General features: G+C 38.3%; 1 protein-coding gene across 5 annotated transcripts in view; it reads right to left on the reverse strand.

The window, feature by feature from the left end:
- VDR (vitamin D receptor) overlaps positions 1-16,640 on the reverse strand; it is a 100,172-nt gene that overhangs the window by 39,150 nt on the left and 44,382 nt on the right. For all 5 annotated transcript variants that reach the window (XR_010909288.1, XM_067464280.1, XM_067464278.1 and 2 more), the window contains 2 exons: positions 14,396-14,546; positions 863-993 (listed from right to left, as the gene is read on the reverse strand). Coding sequence is in view for 4 of the 5 variants with exons in the window: in XM_067464280.1 (XP_067320381.1) it covers positions 863-993; positions 14,396-14,546 (282 nt within the window). In the remaining variant the exon portion in view is untranslated. The remainder of the gene's footprint in view (positions 1-862; positions 994-14,395; positions 14,547-16,640) is intronic.

Genomic DNA, 16,640 nt, shown 5'->3' on the forward strand with positions numbered 1-16,640 from the left:
TCCTTTTTCCAGAAAATGAGAATGAAGAGTACTATCATTGTATTGCTCACTATCGAAAACCTAACTGTAGGGCCAGCTTTGTATCGTAGATAACGTAAGTAATAACATGCGTGTAATCTATCTTATTGGAATGCATATGATTACTTTATCATTATTGAATGTTTTCTTTGGGTGCCTTTTTTGGCATATCTATTACGTTGTTTGTTATTACCCATTAGGGGATATATTGTGAATCACGCCCTCTTATGAAGATGTTATAGAAATCCTGAAGAAGGGGAAGTCCCCCAAAACAAGGCATCTTAATCCAGGGACCCTTGTCGGATAGCATTTTGAGCTGGACAGCATTTTGAACTGTATGGATTATTATGGGCTAGTTTACTTTCTCAAGGACTATTCCAGTGTTTAATTCATCACTTCAAGGACTGTGTAAATATTTTCTCAATACTTACCCCTTGTTTTGAGAGTTCAAACGAAAGAGTGAAGATACTCACCTCCATAATGAGAAAGGGAATATATATCATTTGGAAGAGTGAATTTATAGATCTCAAGCCTCGAGTAAACTCTAGAGGGAAATTACCAAGTAGCACTTAGACTTATACCTTGTGTATTTTCGTTGTGTGATTTATATGCAGTTTAAACCAATTTACACAGTTAATGTTAACATAGCTCTGTGTGGGTAACAGTTTGCAACTTGCGTTTTGTTATTGGTTATAGATATCTGTGTTTCTTTGATACCACATAGGATGGAACCACAGCAGTTAACGTAGTACCAAAGTGGCATAATTGTATGATCTGAAAGAGGGACTTGTTCCTGTGCAGGGCTTATAAGATGCTATACGTAAGGTGCTACACGTTGACTTACACTCTTTCATCATGCCTATGTCAGTGCAGCGCTTCAGCCGACAAGCCTGGCAGTGCCGCCGGTTATCTTTGGTAATTTTGCAGTCTCCATTGAATGGACATGTGAACATAGCTTTTCTTTTCATGCTCCTCCTAAAAACAAAACACAAAACAAACACAATATTAAATGTTTTGGTTTTTTCACTCAAAAGACATAAATAAAAAAATCTGAAAAAATGAGTCTGTTAAATATGCATACAAAATCAGCTGTACTCAAATCAGGCAACAGGTGGGTACTTACCAGACATAGTATAAATATCCCAAATTACTCTTCCGTTTCTAAGAAATTTGGTTATTTTAAAAATCTGCTCTGTTATTATACATTGAAGACACTAACAATTTGTATGCCTTTTGTGGTTCTCTTTCTAAATATCGCTTAATATTTTATGGACGGCTAGAGAAAAACAGTGTTGCTGAACAGTTTGTACTATAAACAGGAAAACATTAACCACAGTTAAAATGACTCAAATAGCCCTGTCTAAATCTGAAAAAGTGTGCAAAAATAGGAAAGAAAAGGGCAAAAAACTAGAACTTGAGAGTAAGCAACCAAAAAACAAAGGCATTGAATTTACAAATACATGAACAGTTCTAACTACTTTATAAATTATTATTAATAATAAAATAATAAACTTTTTTTATACCCCGCTACCATCTCCCATAGGACCCAGGGCAGCTTACAAAATACCACACACTGGTGCCATACAACACGTAAAATGCAATATATCAATATATAAAATCAGTAACACATATTTATGTAAAACCATACATATACAAATAACAAAAGCAATCTTTAAAAATAGAATCGGTAAAATGTGGCTATAACCATTGATTAAAAGACCCATACAATCGATTTAACAATCTAACTATATACCCATCATAATGTGGATATAAAGATGATGAAAAGAAAAGATGAGGAAATATCAGTAATTCATGCCTGCCTCCAACGGATATGTCGAAAATCCCTATCCCAGAGTTGGAAGAGACCTTAAGGGCTATGCAGTCCAACCCACTGCCATGCAGGAACATGGAATCAAGGCACTCCTAACAGATGGCCATCCAGCCTCTTTTTAAAAACCTCCAGAAAAGAAGACCCCCATCACAGTGGTTCTCAACCTGTCGATCCCCAGGTGTTTTGGCCTACGACTCCCAGAAATCCCAACCAGTTTACCAGTTTTTAGAATTTCTGGGAGTTGAAAGCCAAGACATCTGGGGACCCACAGCTTGAGAAGCACTGTCCCATCACATTCCCAGTTGTCACCAAGTTCTTCCTAATGTTTAAATGAAAACTCTTTTCCTTTTATTTGAATCCCTTGTCCTAGTTTCCAGAGGAACAGAAAGCAAACTTTTCCATCCTCAATGTAATATGCTTTCAAGTATTTAAACGTGGCTATCATGTCCCTTCTCAGCCTTCTTTTTTCCTAAGCTGCTTCTCAAAGGGCTTGGCTTCTAGACCTTAGACCAGTGGTTCTCAACCTGTGTGTCCCCAAGTGTTTTGGCCTACAACTCCCAGAAATCCCAGCCAGTTTACCAGCTGTTAGTATTTCTGGAAGTTGACGGTCAAATATTTGGAGACCCACAGGTTGAGAACCACTGCCTTAGACCATTTTGGTCACCCTCCTATGGACGCATTCCAGCTTGTAAATATCCTTCCTGAATTGTGGTGCTCAGAAATGGACCCAGTATTTAACATGAGTTGACTTCCCTCAATCTTAACACTATACTCCTATCGATGCAGTTTAGAATCACAGATGTGTACAATATGTTACAGACTGAAGACAACGAGTTGTCAAAGGCTTTCATGGTCAGAATCACTGGGTTGCTGTGAGTTTTTTGGGCTGTATGGCAATGGAGACAGTGAACTTCTCACTTATTCTCCAAACTGAACTGTGCAGACATGTCTCTTCTCTAAGACAATTTAGTAAACAAATGCGCCCCATCAAAGTGCTTTACATGCTTAGAAATCAAACACTGCTTTAAGACCCAAGTATTTATCTTCATCAGTGAAGCAAAGGCTTTAGAGATTACCTCAGTGGTCTACCAGTCAAAAAAGAAAATCAAAGAACATGAAGGGGCAGTAGTTCTGGAATGGAAATTAGGAGCATTACCTCAGATCAAATACAGAAACATTCTATAAGCTTGGAAGATGAAAGAAGTGAGTCCTTAGCATCCACTGGGGTTTGGTCCCAGAACTCCCCATGGATATGAACATTAATGAATGCACAAGTCCAGTTATATATGACAGCATAATGAAATGATGTCCTTTATCTAAACTGGCAAAATCACAGTTGGCTTTTTAATTTTTAAAAAAAGGTATTTTTCATGGTTGAATCTGTGGATATAGAATGCATGGATATGGAGGACTAATAGTTATTTCCCTCCAGCGTGGCACAAAATCACTATATCTTAATCTTGCTTAATTCTTTTTTGTCTCATGTATAGTATAGTATAGTCTGGGCCTCCTTGTGGCGCAGCGGGTTAAATTATGGAGCTGCTGAGCTTGCTGACTGAATCTAGGGAGCAGAATGAGCTCCCATTGTTAGACCCAGCTTGTGCCAACCTAGCAATTCAAAAACATGCAAATGTGAGTTGATCAATAGGTACTACTTCTGAGGGAAGGTAACAGTGCTTCACACAGTCATGCTGGCCACATGACCTTGGAGGTGTCTACGGACAATGCCAGCTCTTCGGCTTAGAAATGGAGATTAGCACCACCTCCGAGAGTCGGACACACTAGACTTAGTGTCAGGGGAAACCTTTATCTTTAAAGAATAGTCTTAGTGTGAGGACCCTCAAGGCCTGCAGATCAGTCATCTGAGGAATATATTTCTCTAGCTTTTTACAGCCAACTGAAACTAGAATATGCTTGAGGATGGGATTATAAACCAGTTCATCACAACACTCTGCTGGTGACTAGTGTGAAATCAGTTTAGATTTGCTCAGTATTTTTAATACATAAGCAAAATGGAAACAAAAAAACTCTACTAGGCAGAGTTTCCAGTTTTATTGACTAACAAAATTACACATTCAGTTCTGAGAGAGCAGACTTCCCACCCACTATTACACAACAATGACATGCAAACTGTCTGCTCCATCCCTACCAAGTATACCTTTAATCTGGTATTTTACTATCCCAGATTCATCTCAAATTTTATCCTATATAATTACTAAAACAGAAAATACAAGTGTTTCCCCCTTTACACAGAATAACTGGAAGCAAACCTCATGTGGGGTTGCTACATTTCCCTTAGAGAGGAAAAACACTATAAGTAATATATTACTCATTTTCATAAGTGTGCATCACAGCAATGAGTGAAAATGCCAGTTTTGAATAAACTGAATTTTATGAGAAACCCATATTAAAGGGCACCATATTTCATTAGTCAAGTTGAGAGTTTATTATGGCATGGACAAATAAGGCTGCAATCTCATGAACACTTGCCTAAAACTACTAAGCACTTGCTTTTGAGTAACCAGACATGTGCTTGCTTTACATATTTATTTGCCACTGATGAAACAGTGAATAACTTAACATGCTTTCAGGATAAGGGTTTGCATCATGTACATTAAGTCACTGGGCTTTTCCAGTGATGAGAAAGAGAATTAGGCCTTGGATTACTACTTCCTTTTCCTCCAGACTTGAGCTCCATCACGTATTTCAAAGACATCAGTTTGTGGCCCAGTTCCTTCCATAAAACTATAAACCTGTGAGCAAGATTTTCAGCCTATTCGATAATACATCTGCCCCCTGCTTTTCATGGCCTAACCCCTCGATGTGATACCACATTGTAATAAAATACTGTCTTGAGTAAACTTGGCACCCATAAAGATATGCTCATAGTAGACCACACAGGGTATAGCCTGGTTACCTCTGCAATGTAAATAGCTAGGAATATGTATTATTCTACAAGTTGATAATCAAGGAAAGTCCAAAATTTCCTAGTAGTTGAGTTGTACAATATTTCCAAACAGAACAGAAAGGTAGTTGTTCTTCCATTGTAGATAAAAAGATTATTATCCCAACCCTTTCCTTCTTTCCCACTCCAATTTCCCATGAATGTTTGCCGTCCATCTGCAAATTCAGGGCTCATTCATGCTGTTACAAGGGAGATATGTTTACAGCTTGCATGCTATGTCTCTCTCTCTCTTAACTCAGCAAAGGGACAAGGTCAGATGTGTGCCTAGTGCTTGTATTGAAGTCCTGGCTCCCTTGTTTATGTTTGTAGACAGGCATCTTCCATTCCTCATCCCAGAGCTCAACATGGTGTAGTTACAGAAAAGCCCATTTAAAGTGAGACTGGCAACAATTTACAAAGTTAAGAGCCACTCAATGAATGTTGGTATCTAAATTCTTCTCTTAGAAGTAAAATGGGCTGTGGTAGAGCAACGTCAACTTCGGATTAGCTTTGTGACATGTTATGGATTGCCCAGACAGCGAAAACATAATGTTACTGTGCAAATGCAGATGAATTCAGTTTCCTCTAATAGAGAAACTAATAAATTTTTAATCACCATGAGAAATTGCTACTAGGGACACACTATGTGCCCAAGACAAAGCGTAAGGTACTAGGGAGAATGGAAATATATAAAACCCACTCAATGTTTTAACTCTAGCAGTTAATCTATAGCTTCCCTCCAGAACACAGTCCCTAGGTGTCAACCCCACACTAACATCTATGTCAAGGACAAATGACTGTAATAGTTTTTTAATATTTATCTTGACTATTGGAGAGCTGAATTGCACTGTAACCAGAAAGGGTCTAAGTCAAAATATGGTAGCTCATAGAGCAGAAAATGTTGTGAAGGAAAAGCAAAAATGCATGAATCTACTCACACAGTAGCTATATGACACTAGCCCATGGTCCTTGCATTTTTGTAAATGTGCATTTCTGCTCAATAAATTGCTGTCCCAACTTAGGTCAACAGAGTGCACAATTCCCTGATTGACAGAACTGGAAACTGAAGCCTATCTCTTCAACTTGAGGACTAGGGGCCTAAACAGTCCAAGGCATCTGATCTTTGAAGCTAAACAGGATCAAATCTGGTTAGTTCTTTGGTGGGAGCCCACCAAGGGACACCAGTTGTTGTTTCAGAGGAAGGAGCAGACAAGACCACCTATTTGTTTTAGAATCCTTACTGAATTCATGGGGATGCCAGAAGTTGACAGGCAACACATGAGTACTAGGAACTATTTATGAAAAGAACTAATCTGGTACCAAACACATAAAGAAGGGTAAGTGAAACTTTGATACACGTGTATTCCCGACCTTCCTGCTTGACAAGATGTTATCTTCTTTTCCAGGAATGTGAATCATCCCCAACCAACCAAATAACTGCTGGCCTTACTTGAATACTCTTCTCAAATATTGTTTGAGCCTTTGTAGATGTAAAGCATCCTCATTCACTCACTAGCAAACACACTTTATATACATTCTCTACTTTGAGATCAGGAAGGTAATAGTTACTCAACATTCAACTATATTCCCTGGAGCCTAATGTTGTGGTAAGAAAAACCTCATAACATTTGTTGCCAAATGGAAAAGGAAGCCATACCTGTGTGATGGAAGCACTGTGAGCCTTGCAGTAGGGAAAGATACACTAAAGAGACAATCAGGACATGATTGACTCTATTGTCATAAAGTGGAACGAAAAGAAAAGAGTGTTGTTGTATTATAGCTCTACAGCTGTGAATCTAGGAAAAAAACCCTCTGTAATCCAACCTCAGAGTTACACAGGAAGAAACTTTTCTGAAGTTATAGCTACTGAAATGTTTTTATTATTTGTAAAGTCAATTAGTCTTAATTAACAGAAAACAAAACTGTGATGCTTAAAGTCTGCTCCATAGGTCCTCAAATTATAGCTGGCCTTCATGGCAGGCCCAACTTGTGCTCACTATAACAATATCCGATGCCTCTCACTGCTAGACAGAATGACAATGGCCTTATCTGGCTTCAAGGAACTGCGTTATTATTATTATTATTATTATTATTATTATTATTAGATACACAACAAGATTAGTTAACAGCAAATACGATCACTATGCTGGCTTTTGTACTCAATCACACGTCAGACACTTCCCAAGTGCCTAGGACTATGATATATTGATGAATAATGCATGCAGATCCGAGTAGGGTGGCCTTTTGCAGCTGACAGATGGTAATTTTGTAAGTGCTGATTGTTTTTAAGTCCAGGCCAAATTCTTTAGGCACTGCACCCAGTGTGTCGAGCATCACTGGGACCACCTTTATTGGCTTGTGCCAGAGTCTTTATTATTTTATTAATGATTATGATTTTATTTATTATTATTACTACATTATTATTATTATTATTATTATTATTATTATTATTATTAGCCACTTTCTCTCTTAATAGAGTACTGAACTACACTGCAACTATACAATAGCAGCATCAATTTTCTCTATAGGGCATTGAATGAGGAAAGACATAGAGGTTCATTATCATACAGAGAGATCTAAGGCTCTGCGTTTAGGTGTGGGAGAGGTAGAGGGTATTTCTCACTACTCACCTTATTACCAGTTTTATAAAAAAAAAACCCAAAATATTCTTGGGACAGATTTCTGGCTTCCTTATAGAGGGTGTGCTATTAGCTACTGCTGAACTCCAATCTATATGCCACACATAAAGCAGCCTTATTTGCTAAAGCTGATGCAAGTATTCATGTCCCATATCTGAAATATGTTGCCATAGAGTGTGCAGGGTGTTCATTAATTTGATTTTTCTGTACAGATGTACCTGTATGTATTTGTTTATTGGATTTGTAATGGCTTTTAGTCAAATACAAAAAATGACTAACTGACATGTGAGCTCAGGAAACAATGCGAAATCTCACTGGCTTTGCAAAGCACTTTCAAAATCAACACCACATGTGGAGGAGAAGAGTGCTAATCTTTCTGTAGATTCAAAAAAGAGACAGAAAGTGTTTCCCTTCTGAAAACAACAAGAAAAAAGTTTCAGTGGTGATTAAGGATTAACATATTTTATTTAGCATAGGCTTTCATGAACTGTGGCCCAATTCATCAAATGCATCTGATTAAATTCTACTTGTTCTACTTGTACTGGTTTTAATGATTGATTATGTATTTAATTGTGGTTATATTATTGTAATTGTTATGTAGCGACATTGTATCATTACTAAATGTAAGCCGTCCTGAGTCCCCCTTTGGGGGTAGAGAAGAGACATGGCAGAAATACCAGAAATAAATAAATAATAAATAAATGATCCATCAAATCTTATGTCAACAAAAATTTACTTATATTGAAATGGGCTTCTTTGTTGTTCTCCAGGGATAAAAATGTATTTTTGGAAATCTCTTCTCAATCAATTGCCCCCTACTTGCCAATTACTTTTTTTGACACCTCCAAAAAAACTCCAATAAAAATACATTAAAATGCCTCCCATACCCCAGGAAGGTATGTGGGGGAAATGTGTTCATGTCCCTTCTCCGCAGTTATGTTTTATGATATTCCTTCATCTTCCCCCAAGGAGCCACAATATGTTAAAACCTTGTGCCGGCTGAACTACTGACCTGAAGACATGAAGGTCAGAGGCTTGAATCCGTGAGATGGAGTGAGCTCCCATCTGTCAGCCCCAGCTTTCCATGTGGGAACATGAGAGAAGCCTCCCTTGGACAACGTCCTCCAGAACCACTCTTCACTAGGGCTACCAGACTAAAAACTGGAGAGGGCTCCTGCACATTTAATGGCTGCATAGAAGAGGACATTTCAGCAAGGGTTGCCTGTGACTTGGCTGTGTGACATGCAATGCTGGAATTTCTTCTTTAGTACAATCATTCAAGGTACAGCAGGACCTTCTAGTTGGCAGTCTGGCAACCTTGCCTAGAAAACTCTTATTTTGTTCTGTGTTTCAATATTAAAATGTGCAAATCTTAGCTGAAATCACTCATTGCTTCTTGCCTTTCCCCGAAACACCTTCAAAGGAAGGATGAAGGGCAAGGTGATCGGCAAAGTCTTTGAATCTTGTTTAGGAGAGGAAAATGTCCAGAGGGGTAAGCAATTACGGGACAGGCATCTCGCTTCTAACGTCCTTGTTTGGTCTCAAGATATCATTAGCATTGCTTGGAAACAAATAGCCAACTTCAGATTTCTCACAAGACATAGATTTCTCACACAACTGTTATTTTTCACCAACTTTTCAGGGTCAAACAATGCCTCTGGGTTTTCTCTGGGCTTGACCCCAGGTATTTTTCATTCCACTGATATTCCTTCAGCTAGGAGAATGTCAAACCCAGCAATTTGTATTTTCCATTAGCAGATGTTTTTAGGGGAATGATCTTGGCCTAGACTGGTAAAAATGCCAATGACCTTGACAAATTACACATATGATTGCTACAGGCCAAAACTAGATCCAAGAGAAAGAATAGCAATTGCCACTCTGTGCCTCTTCTCTTGTTGGTAATGTCAGATTAAACACAGTATGCCTCGTGGCATCATTACACTCTGAATTTCCTAGTTGTTCCCCATATGACTGACTGGAAGATTAAGTATATAGCACTATGATGTAGCATCACATGCCATTTTACACGAATAGTTAAACAGGAAAAAGGGAAGAAAGCTGCTTCCAGAGAACAATAGTATACTGTTTCTGTTAAGAAGCAATGAAAAGTATGATGCTTATTTGCACAATCTGTGTTCAGTGATGACCATACATTTATTTTTAATTTATTTTTATAGTTTCATCTCACATTTCTACCAAAAATATAGAGCTCAGGGCAGCCAATACCGAACTGAAATGATTAAAGCAATTGGAATTATTGAAATTATCAACACAATAAAGCTATTTAGAAGACAGGTTCTCAAAACGTTTTCAGCCACAGAGCATTTTTGAAGCAAAGGTTTTTTGTGAAGCTCCTATTATATTATATTATATTATATTATATTATATTATATTATATTATATATACAATATTATGACCAAAAGGTTGGCGGTTCGAATCCAGGGAGTGGGGTGAACTCCCGCTGTTAGACCCAGCTTGTGCCAACCTAGCAGTTTAAAAGCATGCAAATGTGAGTAGATCAATAAGTACCGCTTTGACGAGAAGGTAACAGCGCTCCATGCAGTGATGCCAACCACATGACCTGAGAGGCGTCTATGGACAATGCCGGCTCTTCAACTTAAAAATGGAGATGAGCCCCACCCCCACCACTCCCTGAGTCAGACATGACTAGACTAAATGTCAGGGGAAACCTTTACCTATATTACATTACATTACATTACATTATATATATATTGTGTGTGTGTGTGTGTGTGTGTATCTCAGGCATGGGCTGGGCCAGTGTCAGATGAAGAGAAAGTGTTTGTGTGAACTTATTCACAGAGTGCAAAAAAAAAAAAGAAAAAAAAAAGGAAAAATGAAGGAGAACAATGCAGTATTTAAAATGAAGAACAATTTTAACCAATATAAACATAACAGTTGTTCAGTAGAAGACCACTACTGGGGCTACCCAGTACAACTCCCTTCTGCCATGCAGGAAACACACAATCAAAGCACCCCCAGCAGATGGCCACCGAGCCATAACCACAACAACAACAACAAAAACAAAAACCCAAGGACTGTCCAGTCTAACCCCCTTCTGCCATGCAGGAAAAACACAATCAAATCATTCTCTGTGCGGTGGGGAGGGAAGTAGGGTTTTAGAAGGAAATAATGTGGTGAGGGAGGCTTTGAAGAAAGTGTCTGTGCCCCAGGAGGACACTGCTGTTGTTTCTAGCAGCTCAAAACTTTAATTTCCCTGCGTTTCTCAGAAGCAGGAAGAGGAGGAGGAGGAGGGAAGCAACATGGCACTGCGGAAGCCCTCGACTTTCACTCGCAGAGCTCCAAGGGCTCTGTGGAGTACAGTTTGAGAACCCCTGATTTAGAAGGTCAGATTAAGGAGATGGGTTTACACAGCCTTACTGAACACTGAAATTATGAGGAGATCCATTATTTGGGAGCAACACTTGAGAAAGCTCTCACTGTTTGCCTGCCAGGGTTTGCACAGGGAATGAGCTTGTCAGGAGGGCCTCTCTTGCAGATCATAACATTCAGGCAGGTTAATAATGACAACACAACTCTTTACATTTCTGAAAGAATCGTCCAGATTTTCGTAAAATACTCCTGCAAGTGTGGAATACGCTTTGCAAGCCTCCCCTTTCACCTTCTTAGGCTTTTATCAGATCCTTGAACCATGCATTTCAATCAGTGCCACACAAAAAAATTAATAACAGTTTGCATTGACGTGCATCATGTCTAAATGACAAAATGCATGGACTTCTTAGCTGAGGGCCCTAACCTGCTGTGTGGAAATACACACTTAGTAAATGAGATAGTCATTTAAGTAAAAGGAGCAGAAAATGTTGCTCTACTGGTTAGCCAAGCTGTGTTATAGGCCAACTGGAAAGATGACAGCATGGTCTATAGTACACAAAACATTGCATCCAACAGTTTCACAAAATAATTATCTCTGCTCCAAAGATGTTGGGAGAAGAAAGTCATGTTTAAAAGGAAAAGGGCTGCTTGAATCCCACTCTGGTAAAAACACAGAATATAAATACCAGCTTTAGCATTTATTCTAATCCTCTTACTATGTGCCTTCAAGAACTAGCAGTCCCTGAGTTACAAACATCCAATTTACAGATAACTCATACTTACAAACAAGGATGAGACTACAGGAAATGAGAGAAATCTACCCCTTAGAAGAGAAATGAACTCCCAAATGAGTTATCATGAGGAAAAGGTGTCTTCACTGAAGCTTTATCACCAATCCTTGTTTCCACAACTAGCCACATTTTGGATTTTGAAAAATTTGGCTTGTTGTGGAATCAAGGATTTGTGATAAAGCTTCAGTGGAGAAATCTTTTCCCCATGATAACTCTTTTGGTAGTTATATTGGCTGTAATTACACTTTAAAATGTACCTGTTCTGACTTACAAACAAATTCAACTTAACTCTCTATTCTAATTTTACACCTGTGCTATTCCTACTTCCAATTAGGTGATTGTTTCCTTAATTACTCACACAGCATCTCATAATTATATCTGTCATTACTCATCCGCTTTTAACCACAAGTTCTCAGGAAATCCTACTGCGTCATCATTACAGAACTGTGCTTTCTGATAAGTAAGCACCTCATTTAAGAAATATGCTAAATTATTCTTAATTCTTAGAACCTGTTGGTTTACTGCAGGTGTAACACACCAAGATTTAGAGATTAGGCTCCAGGTGCCCTCCTTCCCCAATACTTTGCTCTTTGTGTCCCCAAGAGTAAGGAAAGTCAGGCTGCACATGGGTTGCAGAAGTCACATAAGCAGGGAGAAAGGCAAATATGAAAATGCAGGATGTAGTCATTGAAATCATGAAGTTAGACATGATAAAAGAAGAGGAAATATTCTCAAATGGCAGGAGAACATACTGAAGTCTGGTCTGGACATTTAAACCCTGGTTGACATAACTGGAATATGGAGATATTTTCTATAACTACAAACTTAGCCTCCCTTTACTCCTGCTTCATTCCATTCCTAGTGTGAACAGGGAACTACACCAGGAAGTTACAATTAACTATGGTTGTTGTTGTGTACTTTCAAGTTGTTTCCAACCTACAGTGACTCTAAGGGCCCTTCCACACAGCCCTATATCCCAAGATATCAAAGCAGAAAATCCCACACTATCTGCTTTGAATTGGGTTATCTGAGTCCACACTCAGATAACGTGGGATTTTCTGCCTTGATATCTTGGGATATAGGTCTGTATGGATGGAGCCTAAGGCAAACCTATAATGGGACTTTATTGTCAGTATTTGTTCTCTAGACTTCCATTACATTTGCCACAATACCTATAGTTAATAGCTTCAAAACAAGCCAGGATTTAGAAGCCAATTTGGAATCAAGGCTTGCTTGGTATCACTGACCCTATTTTTTTTCACCTATGATGTAACAGGCAACTATGGCTTCCTAGTTTATTTTCCTATACGTGGGAGGAAAACAATGACATCCAGACACACAGAATATATGCAGTCTGATCTATTATCCAAATTACAGTATTGTCTTTTATGTAAACACAAAACATTCAATGTAATTTATCCATGACTACTTTTTTACTTTAAAAAAAAAGTCTACACACTAAGTGTGCTTTAGTGCTTGCCTTCCAGTTGCCAATGGCCTATCATTCCCATCAGCTGATAGTGCTGGTTGGGATTGATGGGAATTGGAAAAGATCGTCATGCCACGGGTGAAGACTTTCTATATATATTTCAGATTCCAATATTAATGTCAAAAATACAAAGTATGATTTCATACAGGATTTCTGCTACATTAGAACAGTAAAGACAAATATCATTCAAGAAAATAAACATTAAATATTAAATAGCCAATAAAATAAAATAAAAGTGTAGGAGAACATGGCTACAGATGGAACAGCTTTCCCATTCCCTCTTCAATCTTGCTAATGTTTCCTTATTACCAAAAAATCCCAATGTGTTATTTTGAAACTAGGATGGAATACCAAAATAAGCATGTATATCACCCAATCCAGTTATTTCTGAGGATACAAATTTTTCTCTACAATCTCACATATCAAACAAATGATTCAAATACTCTTCTTTTCCATGCTTATTCTGTTTATTGTTGATGTGCATTAACTCAGCTGTCCTGTTTCTGGGAAAGAACTGATGGAGCCTAACACATGTTATCTCTCATCAGAGTTAGCAGGGATACTAAATTCCATGTTCAGAAATGGGGGGGGGGGGGCGCTCACATCTTTCTCTGCAGAGAGAATAGGAAGAGGAATATGCTGTCAGGTGAGGGGTCTAGACCCACTTCTGTGTCATCACCACTCAGTCAACTAACTTAGACGTGAGCAGGAATGTTTCAATCCACTTCCTCACCCTGGCATACAAAAAAAATATAGGAGATAGTTCGATTTTAAGACCAGGCACCAGTTGTCTCAAAGTGCTTGTCCCATGGACCAATTGACAGTTCCATCATTTGTGCAACAAAGCACCAAGGACTCCACTGCACAAGTGGAGTTACATTTTCCAAAGAGAGATCACCATATTCTGTATTGATCCTGTTTTCCAATGCTACCAAGATTTATTGTTTTGTCAACATTCAGCTGGATCATACCTTAAATTTGAACTCAAGTTCATTTTCTTTTCTAAACCTAGCCTTAACATTACAGACAAAATGACCCCAAAAACTCATTTCCACCACCCTCATTCCTTAGAATGTACAGAAAGACTCTCAGGTATCTTGTTGAAAGGCGCTTCATACTTGGAGTCAAGCTCAGTCAGAACAGAACCATTAATATAAATGAGAAGTCAGATATCAGTTAAAGTTTTCCCCAATGATTTCAAAAGCTCTATTTTAAGCATGGCTAAATATGGGCTCAATTTTTAACCAAGAGGAAAGGAAATGTCTTGAATGATCAACTTTTGGTTGTAATAGTAGAGCTAACCAAAGACTTGGCGTTCAAATGTCACATACCTAAAAAATCCTTTGCAGCCTTCACAGGTCATAGCATTAAAATGAAACCCGGTAGCTTTGTCTCCACAAACACCACAGATGCGAGGAATGTTTCTATCGAAGTCACTGGCTGGATCAGGAAAGGGTGGGCAAGGCGCCACGATCTCCATTTCTAAGAAAAAAGTAAAGAGGTTATCAACACTATCTCAGCTGTTTTCCCGGGAAACGTCACACTTTAACAATTCTAAATAGTGCAGAGTTTACAAGAGCCAGCAACCGCAGCCAACTTGGTTGCCAACTTTTTTCATCCTTTACTGGATGTTTTTTAAAAACCCTTTATTCAACATTTAAAGGGCCTGACAAACACATTTCTGATTTACAGTAAAATAAAAACCATATACTGAGACTGGATTTCTCAACTCCACAATAATGAGTAAGTTACAGGAATCAAATGCTATGGCGAAAACTAAGATATTTCTAACTTAACTTAAATAACCCTTCCGAAAACATTTAGGCGAAGATGAAACATGATCACATTCTATCACTTATATTGAACATAAGGTACATAAGAAAAGAAAGTGTCATATGAAGATGTTGAAGAAAAATATTTTGCTCCCATATTTTTCAATCCCCTTCAAGAAGCTGAGAAAAATAAAAATGGAAGTTACGTTTCCTAATACTAGTCTTCAGCATTTCAATTGTAATTATGTGTTTACATTTTACTGTAACAGCCAGTGCTTTGTCTCATGACAAAACCATTTGACAAAAATGGGTTCCACATTGCCATTAAACAATGATATGTAGAAAGAGGTCTCCAAAAATAAAATTAAACAGCTAAATTATGGACAAGAAACCTGGAAATTATTTTTCTTTTGAGAAGCCAGAACTTTGTTGACCTCCTATTTTTTATTTTTTTGTGTCAGGACCGACTTGAGAAACTGCAAGTCGCTTCTGGTGTGAGAGAATTGGTCGTCTGCAAGGACGTTGTCCAGGGGACACCCAGATGTTTTGATGTTTTAACATCTTTGGGGAGGCTGCTCTCATATCCCTGCATGGGAAGCTGGAGCTGACAGAGGGAACTCATCTGTGCTCTTCCCGGATTCGAAACTCTGACTGTCGGTCTTCAGTCCTGCCAGCAAAAGGGTTTAACCCATTGTGCGACCAGAGGCTCCTATAACAACGAGGTCTATCCCAGCTATATCTACAGCATGGAGTGCTTTGAAGTCTTGTCCCTGATTCTCATAAAGTGGGCTTCAATTCAAGTACTAAAGGAGAAAACTACTAGAAGGGGAAGTATGGGAAATGACATTTTAGGTCTACTCGTTATCTTATTACTCTTTGTCATACAATTGGCTCTCATTCCTTGCTTTATATACTGTACATGGTTTTAAGTAAGGGTGTCTGTTGCTGTCATAAGATTTGTCTCAAACATGTATAGTAGGGAATAGAAGAGGTTGCATATCTATATTTGCAAACTTTCCATACAATTCCTCACTCATTACATTCAGAGAATCACTGATCTGTCTAAGACTGTTCTACAATCTTTCTCCAACTCCCTACCCATCAAGTTCCTCCAAGTGGGAATTCAGAATTATCCCTGATTATGGATTTAATTTGGCTAAGGAAAACATTGACTATCTTCCTCAATAGGATATGTACTGTATGTCTACATTTGTAATAATCAGGGACTAGTTAACCTTTGAGTATTATGGCAGGTTTCCATGTAAATCTCGTGTGGTATCTGAAACACCTGGAAAACAAGCAGTCATGTTGTCTTTCCTGTTCCATGAATAAAAAATTAGTATTACTCAGTTGGTAAAAAGAAGTGTTGCTCAGCTGCTGTTTTTGCAGCCAGGAGCAGGGCTTTCCAGAACATAATTTTTTAAATCACATATTAATTTCAGTATTGATCATTTGTAAACAACTGCACTATTGTGCACTTGCAAGCTAAACAGGTTTGTCATATACCACTTTATTAGATGATTTGTAACACGATTAAACCCTCTCCTTCCTTTTTACTAAGTGGAACATGAGATCTCAAAGCCTTATAAGGAGAATAGCTCTTTGGTCAAGCTACATTCTCCATGGTCCTGTCTTAAAACCTCAGAAGTTTTAACTATTCAGGCTCGATTAAACCTTTTAAAAATTGGTCGTAAATATTTAAGTATTATCGAAGGCTTTCATGGCCGAAATCATTAGGTTGCTGTGAGTTTTCCGGGTTGTTTGGCCATGTTCCAGAAGCATTCCCTCCTGATGTTTCGCCTGC

This window comes from Anolis sagrei, chromosome 2, assembly GCF_037176765.1.
Source record: "Anolis sagrei isolate rAnoSag1 chromosome 2, rAnoSag1.mat, whole genome shotgun sequence".
Lineage (NCBI taxonomy): Eukaryota > Metazoa > Chordata > Lepidosauria > Squamata > Dactyloidae > Anolis > Anolis sagrei.